Consider the following 13,060-nt stretch of genomic DNA (forward strand, 5'->3'; position numbering starts at 1 on the left):
GGTATTGCTTTTGACATCATCATCGCTTGTTGATATGCAGTAGTACTTAATCATTTGACTATTTTGATTGCAGTTTGTGCCAACGGTCATGCGTGTTTTGTTGGAGAGGTGAGAGATATTTTCTTGTTTTTTTTGTAGGTATCTCATTTAGCAGTTTCTTCCTATAAATTTGACTCTGTTCTTCTTCTTTATCTTAGTGCGGGAAACCAGTGGCAAAATCCAAATGCCTTGACTGCGGTGTTCCAGTTGGTGGTGTTAGTCATAACCCAGTTGATGGATTTACTGCTGCTCAACAAAGGTCCTTTGCTTAACCGTCTCTCCCAATATACAACTGAGAAATCTAGTTTATGAGTTAATGCCACATTGACCTTTGACCTCTGTGTGTAAATTTAGTGTGGGGGATCAGACCAGGACGGGTCACATTTTGGGAGAGGCTTATCGTAGGGCTGAGGCCCCAGAGAGACAGATGTCACCAGCCCAGTCCAGTATCCTTCGACTGCTCAACCACCTGGCCATGCTGCAAGGGACCATCAAAAACTACCAGGTAAGGCCCGACCAATATCTCAAGCTAACATCAAGTAGTTGGAATAGGCATCACAAGAAACCTGTGCTCGGAAGTACATTGATAACGTCTGGACAATATCTCAAGGAATTATCAACTGTTGAAATGGGCATAAAGCCATTATGTTGGTTAAGTTAACTGTGTGATAAAAATAATGTTTCTTTGTCTGTGCAGGCAGTCAGTCAGATGATCCACCCTGGTGTCCGAGATGTCCTGGGGTTCATGTGGAGCCACCTTGAGAAGGACATGGAGGTGCTGGGTCGGACACTGGATCAGAACATGGACAACACGGCTGTTATAATTCATCTGGTTCTCCAAGCCTGTCTGGAGTTCACTGCAGGTGATTACACTTTTCTTCCATTTTGTTTTAATAAATAGTTTCTACAAATAGTTTTACAAATATTATATAAAAAATATAAATATAATGTTCCCCACAATTCTTACAAAGAAATGTCTAAAATATTTCCATGTAATGGTTGCACCTCAGAGTATTTGAGTGAGTTTGTGACTTCAGCTGAACCAGGTTATCGCCACACAAGACCTGACCTGTCCTCTCGACGTGGACGGGAACAGTGGGAGAAACTGGTCTGTGATGCAGTTATCAACCCAATAATCCAGGTATGGTCCAACTGGGATTAGTTTAGGCTTCTGGTAACACTTTATTTGAAGGTTTGCAGGGTACGTACATAAGGACATTAATAACACAGTCATCCTTCCTGGTGAAGGACTATACTGATTTGGGACACTAAACTACGTCCAATATTTTTATTGTACCTATTAACCCACCCATTTGATCTCCAGCATCTAAGGAGGAAACTGTCTGAAGCTCAGGTCAGTATCAGTGCAGATGACAGGCTGGGTGGAAGCCCACTGATGAGACTACTCTATGCGGACCCCCGACCCATGCTGCCCCTGCTGCCCTCCCACTCAGACTGCCCCACACACCACTCCTCCTTCTGGAGTCTGTCTGAAACCCTCACCGTGGAGCACTTCTCTCAGAGAGTGGACCAGGAGCAGGGACGCAACACCGTACCCCTCCTCAAACTCTTCCTAAAGAAGGTAACTGGAAATAAAACTGATCAAGAATGGGATTCAAAAGAAGAAATCACTCCATTCCATTATATTGACCTTCATCATGTGACATTATGTTATCCACATTATTACCTGTTTATAGAGAATGGAGTATGTTATGGGAGAGTTTCCATACTTGTCCGTGTGCTTAAAGACATGTTTGTCTGTATGTATTTGTCCACTGTAGGTGCTGTGTGTGAGACAGCTCCACCATCTACCAGAGCTGGCTGCCTTACAGGCGGACTTGTCCAGAATGTTTCCCCTGACAGCTGAGATGACCAGTCAGAGTATTGCCCAGGTGTTGCAGCACATACCAACAGGTATGTGGAAGTTATTATTCAGGTTGATCGATCAATCAACCACTCAATCAATGAGTGGTTTGACTGTCGCCAAACTATACCATTGTAGGGTACCAGAAGAAAGTGCTGCTTGGGAGAATGAAGGTCTTCATGAATGTGTGGAACTGCCTTAGGATGGACGTGGCCAACAATGGTATGTACAGAAAGCACATTTATTCCCCACTATATACTAACCACTGTTTTGTGTCCATTTGGACAGTGTATGGGGAATCTTGTCAGATAAAATAGTCCTGTCTGTATCTTTTTTTTATTTTACCTTTATTTAACTAGGCAAGTCAGTTAATTAAGAACAAATTCTTATTTTCAATGACGGCCTAGGAACAGTGGCCCCGAACTGCCTTGTTCGGGGCCAGAACAACAGATTTTTTTACCTTGTCAGCTCGGGGATTCAAACTTGCAACCTTTCGGTTACTAGTCCAACGCTTTAACCACTACCTGCCGCCCCATCTAACTCTGTGTCTTGATGTGTGTGTACTGTGTGTGTATCGCATGTGTTTTGAGCAGCAGATTTAGGTGTGACACCACAGGTTTGTGAGAAGGAGCTGACCATGGAGAGCTCTGGGGAGTTCCTGTCACCCTGTCGTCACGGTCCAGGGTCCTGCCTCCAGATTCTGGTCAAATTCCTGTTAGAGACTCACAACAGCTTGGTCAGAGAGGTTAGGAGACTCAGTCACCATGACAACAGGTTAGTCACACCTACCAAACCTCTACTTTTGATCATTTGATTGGCTAATATATGGACTTTGCGATTTTGATAGGCTTTGAAGACTCTGTATACAAAAATCATCTCAGACTGAGTAGGAGCTGATCTAGGATGAGTTTCTCCATTTAAATCATTATGATGAACCTGTTTGGGCTCAAGGGGCAGTATTGAGTAGCCAGATAAAAGGTGCCCATTTCAAAAAGGCCTCGTACTCAATTCTTGCTCGTACAATATGCATATTAGTATTACTATTGGATAGAAAACACTCTCTAGTTTCTAAAACCGTTTGAATTATTTCTCTGAGTGAAACAGAACTCATTCTGCAGCACTTTTCCTGTCAGGGAGTGAGATTTCAGAAATCCAGGTCCCTGTTCTGAGATCAGTTTATAAGTCCCCATGCAAGCTATGAGGGTACATGCACTGCATACGCCTTCCTCTAGATGTCAGTAAGCGGTGAGACTTTGAATGGAGTCGATTGCGCAATCTGGGACCTTATATTAGACCGTGGAACAGGAAGTACCGTTCTTTTCAACAGTGCGCTTGACGCATGAAGACATCAGAATGGCGTCCTGCAAACGCTTTCGTTTTAGTATTTCTATATCTCCGGTCATGTTTTTATTCGTTATAGGTGTTAAAGACATCATAAGGTAGTTAATTTAAACCGACTTATAGCAGTTTATAGCAGTTTATTGCGATTTTCTGGGATTTCTTTGCCATGCGCTTTCACGAGTTGGACACCACTCCAGTTGGCGGCTAACGTTTAGCGGCTAATTCGACCGGACAAGAGGACATCTTTCAACCCAAAGACGATTGTTTTGAAGAAAGGACACCTTGCCCAAGATTCTGATGGAAGCTCAGCTAATAGTAAGCAGTCTTTATGCTGATAATTCATTGTTCTGTTGAAAAATGTCAAATGCATGAAACGCCATTGCTTGCAGTGTAGCATTGTGTTATCGCAGCCTGTATTGCGCAGTAAGGTTAATTTTAAAAATGTAATTCGGCGATTGCATTAAGAACTAATTTGTCTTTCGATTGCTGTCCAACCTGTATTTTTTTAGTCAAGTTTATGAATAGTTTTCGATAAGAGTAGGTGGCTTTCCAAGATGGCGCCGGACAGATTGCTTGACGTTATGGACACTGTTCTCATTGTATAAGCACAATTTGTGCCGCTAAATATGCACATTTTCGAACAAACTCTATATGTATTGTGTAATATGATGTTACAGGACTGTCATCTGAAGAATTCTGAGAAGGTTAGTGAAACAATTAATATATTTTGGTGGTTTATACATTATAGCTATTTTTGCCTTGAATCAATGCTGTTGTTATGTTTGCTATTGTGCTAAGCTAATATAACGCTATATTGTGTTTTCGCTGTAAAACACTTGATAAATCGGAAATATTGTCTGGAATCACAAGATGCCTGTCTTTCAATTGCTGTACACTATGTATTTTTCAGAAATGTTTTATGAGTATTTAGTTATTTGGCGTTGGTGTCTGTAATTTTTCTGTCTGCTTTCGGTGCAATTTCTGACTGTAGCTGCAATGTAAACTATGATTTATACCTGAAATATGCACATTTTTCTAACAAAACATATGCTATACAATAAATATGTTATCAGACTGTCATCTGATGAGGTTGTTTCTTGGTTAGTGGCTATTTATATCTTTATTTGGTCGAATTTGTGATAGCTACTGATGTAGTAAAAAACGGATGGAGTAAAAATAGTGGTGTCTTTTGCTAACGTGGTTAGCTAATAGATTTACATATTGTGTCTTCCCTGTAAAACATTTTAAAAATCGGACATGTTGGCTTGATTCACAAGATGTGTACCTTTCATCTGGTGTCTTGGACTTGTTAATGTGTGAAAGTTAAATATTAAAAAAAAAATATCTTTTGAATTTCGCGCCCTGCACTTTGAGCTGGCTGTTGTCATAAGTGTACCGGTGTCGGGCTTGCAGCCCAAACAGGTTTTTAACATCAGCACTCCTACTCTGAGGCACTTTATGAATATTGGCAGTGGTTCCCCATCCCATTCATTATGATTTAAAAGTCTAAACTGATCCTAGACCAGCACTCCTACTCTGAAACTGATCCTAGACCGGGCCCTGAATCTTAACTGTGAGATGTTTTACTTACACCCCTGCAGTGCCTACAGTGTTCCTTTGGAGGGGGTATCAGAGACACAGTTGACCCTGTGCCACCCTGAGAGGGAGCTGCTCCCCCTGGTGTTATCCCACTGTCATTACACCCTGAGGACACACAGGGAGACAGACAGCTGCTACAACCTGATGGACATCCAGGCACAACTGGCCCGCCGCTTCCTAGCTGGGAAACCAAGCATCCAAGCTGTAAGAAACAGAACTTTGAGATATCATATTGATACAATTATTGTGCCTAAGAAACGTCCATATTTTGCCATTGTTCTCCGTTAGTATATATATATATATTTCATTTTCCATTGACATTTTAGTAATTTAGCAGACGCTCTTATCTAGTGCGACTTACAGTTACTTTGTGCATTCGTCTTAAAGTGATGCTCAAGAACTGTTGTATAATTTCAGCCGGTAGTTTTGAAAGGGGTGCTCACGAGCCAAAACGGGTCCATGTTTTTTGTGTACTACCACGTCATTCAATTGTGTACTACATCATCCATTTCGTATGATATGTTACGTGCTGCAAACATATATATATATATTTTTTGTGCAATTCCTATGATATGTTACGAATCCAATTCGTACAATATGTTATGAACTTGTTGTGCTTAAGATCCAGGACTGCATCTTTAAGATAGCTAGGTAAGACAACCACATACTGTATAACAGTCATAGTAAGTAGTTTTCCTCGGTAAAGTCGTTATCAGCAAAGGCAATGCTAGTAGGAAAATAAATGATATCTATTTTTTTAATCATATACATTTCCAGTAGCAGGTATACTAACCAGGCATGTATTTGCAGGACACCTCAAGGTACTTGAACAGACATCAGCAAGACTTCTCAGTAGTCCTTGATGAAGTCAGGGCTAAGATACCTCAGGTAAACATACGTTTGCGCTCAGTTTAAGACTATCCTTTTTTTTAAAGCATTGAAGTCATGCCCAGCCGCCCAGTGGATTCAATACCAACCAAGTATGTACGCACACAGGAGTTTTCCCCAGTGGAATATGAAAGGGACATTTTGTTTCAAGGTCAAATTCCTAAACCCACCATACCCCACTCTGTTTCCATTCACTGGGCTGGGAGGTAGTCTCCCCAGCTATGCGTCACTGTGCCCAGCTCTCTGCTTACAGTTGTTCTGTCTGTCTGTCTCTCTGTCTGTCATTCCATCTGTTGTCCTGTCTGTCAGGAGTCGCTGAAGGGCTCCGTTAGCTGTGCTATGAGGACAGGACTGTGTTCATACACTGATGTGTGTGACGCTGTGTTTGCGGTGGAGATTGGCCTGCGGTTCCTGGGGAAGACTAGCGGAGTGCCCCAAGCACCACTCTTGTCCTACCTGACTGAGTCGCTCAAGATGGGCCCACATATCTCTAGCAGTGTAGCCAAGGTAGAGTAACTCTTAACTCCAGCAATGTCTCCACCTAATGCCCAGAGATGCAGTAATTCATGTTTATTCCTTGTATCTATTTTTGTCCGGGTAGATTATGCATGTGCTCTCCTCATGACTCTCATTCCTAAGGCACAAATATACTACTATATGAAAATATATGTTATAGAGAGACCACTCTATTACAGAGGTCCCCCTGCTTTGGCCCTTTTGACTGTACCCCTCTCACATATCTCTGTCCCAGGTCCTTGGAGAGAGCAGACTGGAACACAGCACATTCACCTGGCAGCTCCTTACCTGCTGGAAGTCTGAGCTGATGCTGAGCAGAGGACAGGTGAGTTAATATATAGCTCATACCTGTATCTCCACGGGTGAGTTAACATATAGCCTATACTTGTTTCTCCACAGGTGAGTTAACATATGCAGTACACATCAAATTGGCCAGCATCGATTTTTCAGTGTTACATTTCTAGTGTTGATTCAGGAGTTCTGTGAGTGAAATTAACACTCAGTGGTGTAAAATAACCCCCAGTGTTGGTGTTAACAACCAGAGTTATTGTTTTACACTGTGGAGAGTAAAACAGTCAGGCAGTTAGTTAGATATACCAGTTCTAATCATAACAATAAGTGAGATTAAATTATCCCTACTGATCTTTTCATATCAATGAATCTGTGGATAGACCGAGCCCAAATCACTTTTAAAGACCAAACCAACAATACAAATTCTGTCAGTGAAGTGAAACCCCCTCTGTGACCACATTTGGTAGTTTGTCAACCCTTTCACCCACCTGACCCTTGACATCTGTTAACCACCACTGGTTGACCTCAGGTACCACATGCAGGCTGTCAGCCTCCATCTGAGCTGTAAATCCAGGCAACGAGTGACATTGGACATGGCAGGCGTTGAATCAAAAACAAATGTTGATAAAAAAAAAAAAGTGATTTTCTGTTTATTATAATAATACATGGGATTTATATAGCGCTTTTCTAACACTCACGTATGCTTGTTTGAATCTCAGCTGGTCCTCCTTGTAGATACTGTAGCTTAATTCATGTGCATTTCATTTCTCATTAATTAGCTTTTCTTATTTAACTCTGCATTGTTGAGAAAGAGCTTCTAAGTTAGCATTTCACTGTCAGGTTTACACCTGTTGTATTCGGCATTTGTGACAAATACAGTTTGATTTGATTCATAATTTGATTTAATGAAAAGCTAGTCTTGTTCTCCTCTTCTGATGATGTGAGTCAGAAATGTAATCTGATCTAGGATCTGTTTTTCTATTCCTAATTATATCACTTATATCACTGATTTATCTTGTGCTTGCTGCATATGGATGTCATGTGTTTGCAGGACCCGTTCCAGAGGCTGCCATCAGAGTTCCAGCAGAAGTTATCCGAGGAGGAGAGGAGAGAGCTGAGGGTCTTCTTCAGTGGGACAGACATTGACATACTCTCCCTGGAGCTGCATGAAATCCTCCTCCTGAAGACCAACACTCAGGCTTTTTCAGACGAGGCTTATCTACCACACTGGGAGTAAGGGCCCATTTTGTATTATATTTTTGTTGCATTTTTTTATACATTATTATACAGAGCAGAGCTAGTGGGAAAGATGGTTAACACTGAGAGATGTGTGTGCTGTAGACTACCTAGGTCACAGTGGGGCTAAGGGCCGTTTTGGCTGCTTTCTGCTATTGTCGTCAACACATTGGAAATCCAGATCTCACCATTTTTTATTGTCATGAACAGTAACTCACAAAACAAACCTCTTATGTAATTAACAGTAACTGACTAAACAAACCTCTTATGGTAGTTAACAGTAACTGACTAAACAAATCTTATATGGTCATTAACAGTAACTGACTAAACAAATCTTATATGGTCATTAACAGTAACTGACTAAACAAATCTTATATGGTCATTAACAGTAACTGACTAAACAAATCTTATATGGTCATTAACAGTAACTGACTAAACAAACCTCTTATGGTAGTTAACAGTAACTGACAAAACAAATCTTATATGGTCATTAATCTTGGCGCACAGATCCCTTTAGCGGGATCATTTTCGTCAACATCCGCTGAATTGCAGAGCGCCAAATTCAAAGTAAATTACTAAAAATATTTAATTTCATGAAATCACAAGTGCAATATACCAAAACACAGCTTAGCTTGTTGTTAATCCACCTGTCGTGTCAGATTTTGGAAATATGCTTTACAGCGAAAGCAATCCAAGCGTTTGTGTGAGGAAATCGATCAGTAGACAAAACATTACAAACAGCTAGCAGCAAAGTAGCTTGGTCACGAAAGTCAGAAAAGCAATAAAATGAATTGCTTACCTTTAATGATCTTCGGATGTTTGCACTCACAAGACTCCCAGTTACACAATACATTTTCATTTTGTTCGATAAAGATTATTTTTCTATCCAAAAACCTCCATTTGGTTGGCGCGTTTTGTTGAGTAATCCACAGGCTCGTGCAGGTCATGACGGGCAGACGAAAATTCCAAATAGTATCCGTAAAGTTCGTAGAAACATGTCAAACGTTTTTATAATCAATCGTCATGTTGTTTTTAACATAAATAATCGATAATATTTCAACCGGACGGTAAACTATTCAATACAAGAGAGAAAGAAAATGTCGAGCTACCACTGTCGTCGCACGCATGAACTAATCGAAGGACATCTGGCAGTCCACTGAAGCGATGTGATAAATCTCGCTCATTTTTCAGAATAAAAGCTTGAAACTAGGTCTAAAGACTCTTCACACCCTGTGGAAGCCATAGGAAAAGGAATCTGGTTGATATCCCTTTAAATGGAAGAAAGGCAGGCAATGGAACAGGGATTTCTCAAAATAAGAGGCACTTCCTGGTTGGATTTCCTCAGGTTTTCACCTGCAAAATCAGTTCTGTTATACTCACAGACAATATTTTGACAGTTTTGGAAACGTTAGAGTGTTTTCTATCCTAATCTGCCAATTATTATATGCATATTCTAGCATCTGGGCCTGAGAAATAGGCCGTTTACTTTGGGAACGTTATTTTTCCAAACATAAAAATACTGCCCCCTAGCTTCAAGAGGTTAACAAATATTTTATAGTCATTAACAGTAACTGACTAAACAAATATTGTATGGTCATTAACAGTAACTGACTAAACAAATATTGTATGGTCATTAACAGTAACTGACAAAACAAACAAAGACACTAACCATTTGTGGCTGAAGGAAGGATTGGTGGGGGAAAATGTCGCACAAATGTGTAAAACACATTATTTACAAAGCATTTTAATTATTTGATTAGCACTGCTGTCATTAACATCATTACCCACCTTTTGACAGGACTTTGATGTTGATTATACATTTTCCTGATCTTAAAAAATATAGCAACAAAGAACGTGTTCCCCTTGTATTTTCAGTGATTACCACCCTGTCCCTACCCCTGGCCACACTTTGATGTTTAGACTAGAGGAATCTGTCAATCTGTTTATATGGACACTTTCAATCCCAATAAAGCAGGAGCAAACACTGAGAGACATACAAAGAGAGATCCCACAGGGACATGAGGCGGGCCCTTTTGAATCCTAGGGGCCAGGAGGGGCCAGAAGGGTCCGGGGTGTGATGCTTACCGGCGCCCATCTGTCAGTGGAAAGGGACTTAAGTGAAATACACTCAGCCGGCACAGGTCACCCCTGCCCCCTTACTAAACCAGCAGCTGGGGCTAGGGACTGAATAGGAATGCAGCGTGTGGTGAGGACAATGGGGTTGCAATGCTAACTGTTGCCTCCTCTCTTCATGGCTGTTTCTGGTGTGTGTGTGTGTGTGTGTCCACAGCATCAGGTCTACTCTAGACAACCATCTGGATAAGAAGAGACTCCCACCCATGCCTGGACTTGACTCCCTACCAGAGGACATCACTCTGGACAAAGGGGCAGATATGTGGAGAATGGCTGTAGAGTTTAGAAAGAGATAAGAAGAGGCTGCTGGTTTCGATGGTTGTTTATTTTTACATTGTGGCCAATGAAAGTATCTTAACAGAGTTTGATTATTCAGCAAATACAAAGTTTGAATCCGAACAAGGACCAATTATGTGCGCTTGAGCAAGGCACTTTAACTTAATTGCTCCTGTAAGTCGTGCTGAATAAGAGAGTCTGCCAAATTACTAAAATGTCAAATGTAATTATGATTATTTCCTTCCTAATGATTACATATTAGGCTATCTCTAGTTCCTCGGCTAACTTCATATAGGCAATTATTCCCACAGTCTTGTGTGTGAATATTGTCCATTATCTCTAAAGACCCTGTACTAGTTAACACCCATCCAACCTTTACCCAGCAGTAAAAAGGGGTTTCTAGTAGCCTGTATGTTTCTATGCGTTGTTGGTCCACCAAAATAAAGATGTTCTATTACAGCGAGTAACATTATATTGTCTATTTTACTTGTTTTCATATGTTCTACTTGAAAAGATATATATAAATGAAACAAATGTTCAAATTACCATAAACCGTGTTGAAACGTGCGTTGGTTAGTGCTCCCATGAATTAAACTAAACCGATTTAAAGCTTATTTTTCGCTTTCTGATTTGTTAAAATGTTATATCGTGACAACTGGGGCTGGGTAGGGGGCAGGTGGTGGGTGTCACACCCCCCTCTTGCAAAGTCAACCAAACAGTTCGTTTGTGGCACGCCCAGTTAGCCACTGCACTGCTAACCGACATCTCCACTCCACCTATCAGATCCTCTGGATTTCCAGGACGTTGTGTTTTTACCGCCAATCACAGTTCTCAGTAGGATGAGTTCTTGTGTTTTCTGGTTGCCACAGAGAAGATGTTGCGGGATATTATTGTCACGCATTCTTTGCTTTGATGGAGCAAGTTCACGGAATATTTCTACGGAGCTGTGGTAACGAAGGACTATCGTATCGGACAGTTTGTAGCTAGTTTAGCTAACTAGCTACTATATTGGATTTATTTAAGTTATTTCGCTTGATCGCTTCGTAGCCAACATGTTGCTTTTCGCTTATTATGTGTAGAAAGATGAGAGCAAGCTAACTTAAGCTAGCTAGTCAGCCAGCCAGCCTAGTGCGCCACACACAGAAGGTTAGGCTGCACATAAATACTCATTTTAGTCATCAACCACTTGTTCAAACTAGCTTCTAGCAGACCCACTTGACAGGCTCTAGGCTTATAGTTAACGTTAGCTTTTGGCTTTTAGGTAGCTACTGTTAACGTGTGTTGATTTAATAAATCAGTGCCACCAAGACATACTGTAGCTATTCTCACTGAAACGTCACCATTTGGCTTTGGAGTCATTTGCGATAACAACACAAGCAAGGTAAGTTTGCATGGCCGACCTTACGATTATTTTTGGTTTTAACATTTACATTGTTATCTTTGGTTCTCCTTATCACCTGTATTCCCCCCTCACTTCGCACAACCAACCTTGACAATGTACAGTACCTATATCCTACACACTGATTCCATCGAAACATTGTAGCCAACGATATGATAGCTATCTGAAATTATGTTACACTGTTTCACTAATGTTAAGCAGGACAGCAAGCTATATAGATCTTGAGGCAAAGTGTCACATTTTGTCAATCCCAAGTGAACGACACAATGCAGATGGACCATCATGGTTATCTGCCTAGGAAGAAGTCTAAAACATTGAAATATATTTAATTGGGAATGGAGTGAATGTGGTTTAGGTGTGAATTCAATTCAAGTATTACTGTTATCTGAGTGCTACAGTTGTGACTATGTTGCCTAGGGCAACTAACAGCTGAAGAGGAAGTGGTTGACTGCATCTGCTCCTCTTAACTTGGATCAAACCGCACCAATCAGTTCTTTCACAATAGGTGTGTGTGTCCATGTGTATCATGACTCTTCCTCTCTCCCTCTAACAGGCCTTGTCAGGATGCACACTACCCGTAGCCCGTCGTCCATCCAGGCCGGAGGAACAGGGGATGCCCTGGACCTGTCTCTGTCAGGCTCCCAGCTCTCGGTGTCCCGCCGGCCCAGCTCTGCCTCTCCAGGGAAAGTCTTCTCCCGCTCTGTGTCTGTCTCTGTAGCCAGCGAGGGCAGGGGCAAACGCAACACACTGGTGAGTGAAACCAGCAAGCAGTATGCATGGATGCAAGTTAGCCATGTTTGTGACAGTTAGGCTATTACTGTGTTAATATGTTAAAGCTGTGTTAGAGCTGAGATATCATCCAAACTTCAAACCTTGTGTGGAACAAAGATACTCATGTTTGCGATATGAGTGTGTGCTGACATGACATTGTTTTAAGCAACAACAGATAACTAGGATGTCTTGTATTTAATTTACCTGTGTCGGCATTCTTGTCTGTAGGGTGATGCTGGATTTGGCAGCTCCCGTTCTATCAAGAACCTGAGAAGGTCCAACAGTACTACACAGGTCAACCAGCAAGCCAACATCAGCCTAAGGTATCCTAGACCTTAAATATTTAGTATATGTATGTGTGATCCCTCCAGGAATTGAACCCACAATCTTAGCATTGCTAGCTAACGAACTGAGCCACACATCACAACTTTTTCCTACATTGTCTCTATACAGCCAGCCCAGTTGACCCCATATTGACATTGTTTTCGTTTCGTTGACTCAGGTACTGTATATGTGCTGCAGCATGTATGACATTATTATTCAGTCGGAGATGCTTCAGGCTGGGCGCTCACTGTCTAAAGATTTTTGATTTGTCCAACAAATAATCGTTGTGTAATTATTCTGGAAAGTGATTAACATTTTATGTGAATTGGAGTATTTAAAAGGTTCCCTTTTAGCTGTTTAACCTAGTTTAAGTCTGAAATAAA

The 13,060-nt window shown here is 41.2% G+C and overlaps 2 protein-coding genes across 2 annotated transcripts in view; both read left to right on the forward strand.

The window, feature by feature from the left end:
* The window catches only part of rnf213b (ring finger protein 213b), an 82,390-nt gene extending 71,593 nt beyond the window's left edge, over window positions 1-10,797 (forward strand). The window contains 15 exon segments of the mRNA XM_038990892.1: window positions 74-108; window positions 198-298; window positions 394-544; window positions 737-902; window positions 1,050-1,180; window positions 1,364-1,621; window positions 1,821-1,953; window positions 2,042-2,125; window positions 2,497-2,677; window positions 4,846-5,047; window positions 5,654-5,731; window positions 6,041-6,238; window positions 6,483-6,572; window positions 7,590-7,771; window positions 10,065-10,797. Coding sequence (XP_038846820.1) covers window positions 74-108; window positions 198-298; window positions 394-544; window positions 737-902; window positions 1,050-1,180; window positions 1,364-1,621; window positions 1,821-1,953; window positions 2,042-2,125; window positions 2,497-2,677; window positions 4,846-5,047; window positions 5,654-5,731; window positions 6,041-6,238; window positions 6,483-6,572; window positions 7,590-7,771; window positions 10,065-10,203 — 2,129 coding nt within the window. The 3' untranslated portion in view covers window positions 10,204-10,797.
* A 261-nt stretch (window positions 10,798-11,058) lies between these two features.
* The window catches only part of cep131 (centrosomal protein 131), a 36,613-nt gene continuing 34,611 nt past the window's right edge, over window positions 11,059-13,060 (forward strand). The window contains exons 1-3 of the mRNA XM_038992226.1: window positions 11,059-11,564; window positions 12,136-12,332; window positions 12,582-12,676. Coding sequence (XP_038848154.1) covers window positions 12,147-12,332; window positions 12,582-12,676 — 281 coding nt within the window. The 5' untranslated portion in view covers window positions 11,059-11,564; window positions 12,136-12,146. The remainder of the gene's footprint in view (window positions 11,565-12,135; window positions 12,333-12,581; window positions 12,677-13,060) is intronic.

Source organism: Salvelinus namaycush, chromosome 4 (genome assembly GCF_016432855.1).
Source record: "Salvelinus namaycush isolate Seneca chromosome 4, SaNama_1.0, whole genome shotgun sequence".
Classification (NCBI taxonomy): domain Eukaryota; kingdom Metazoa; phylum Chordata; class Actinopteri; order Salmoniformes; family Salmonidae; genus Salvelinus; species Salvelinus namaycush.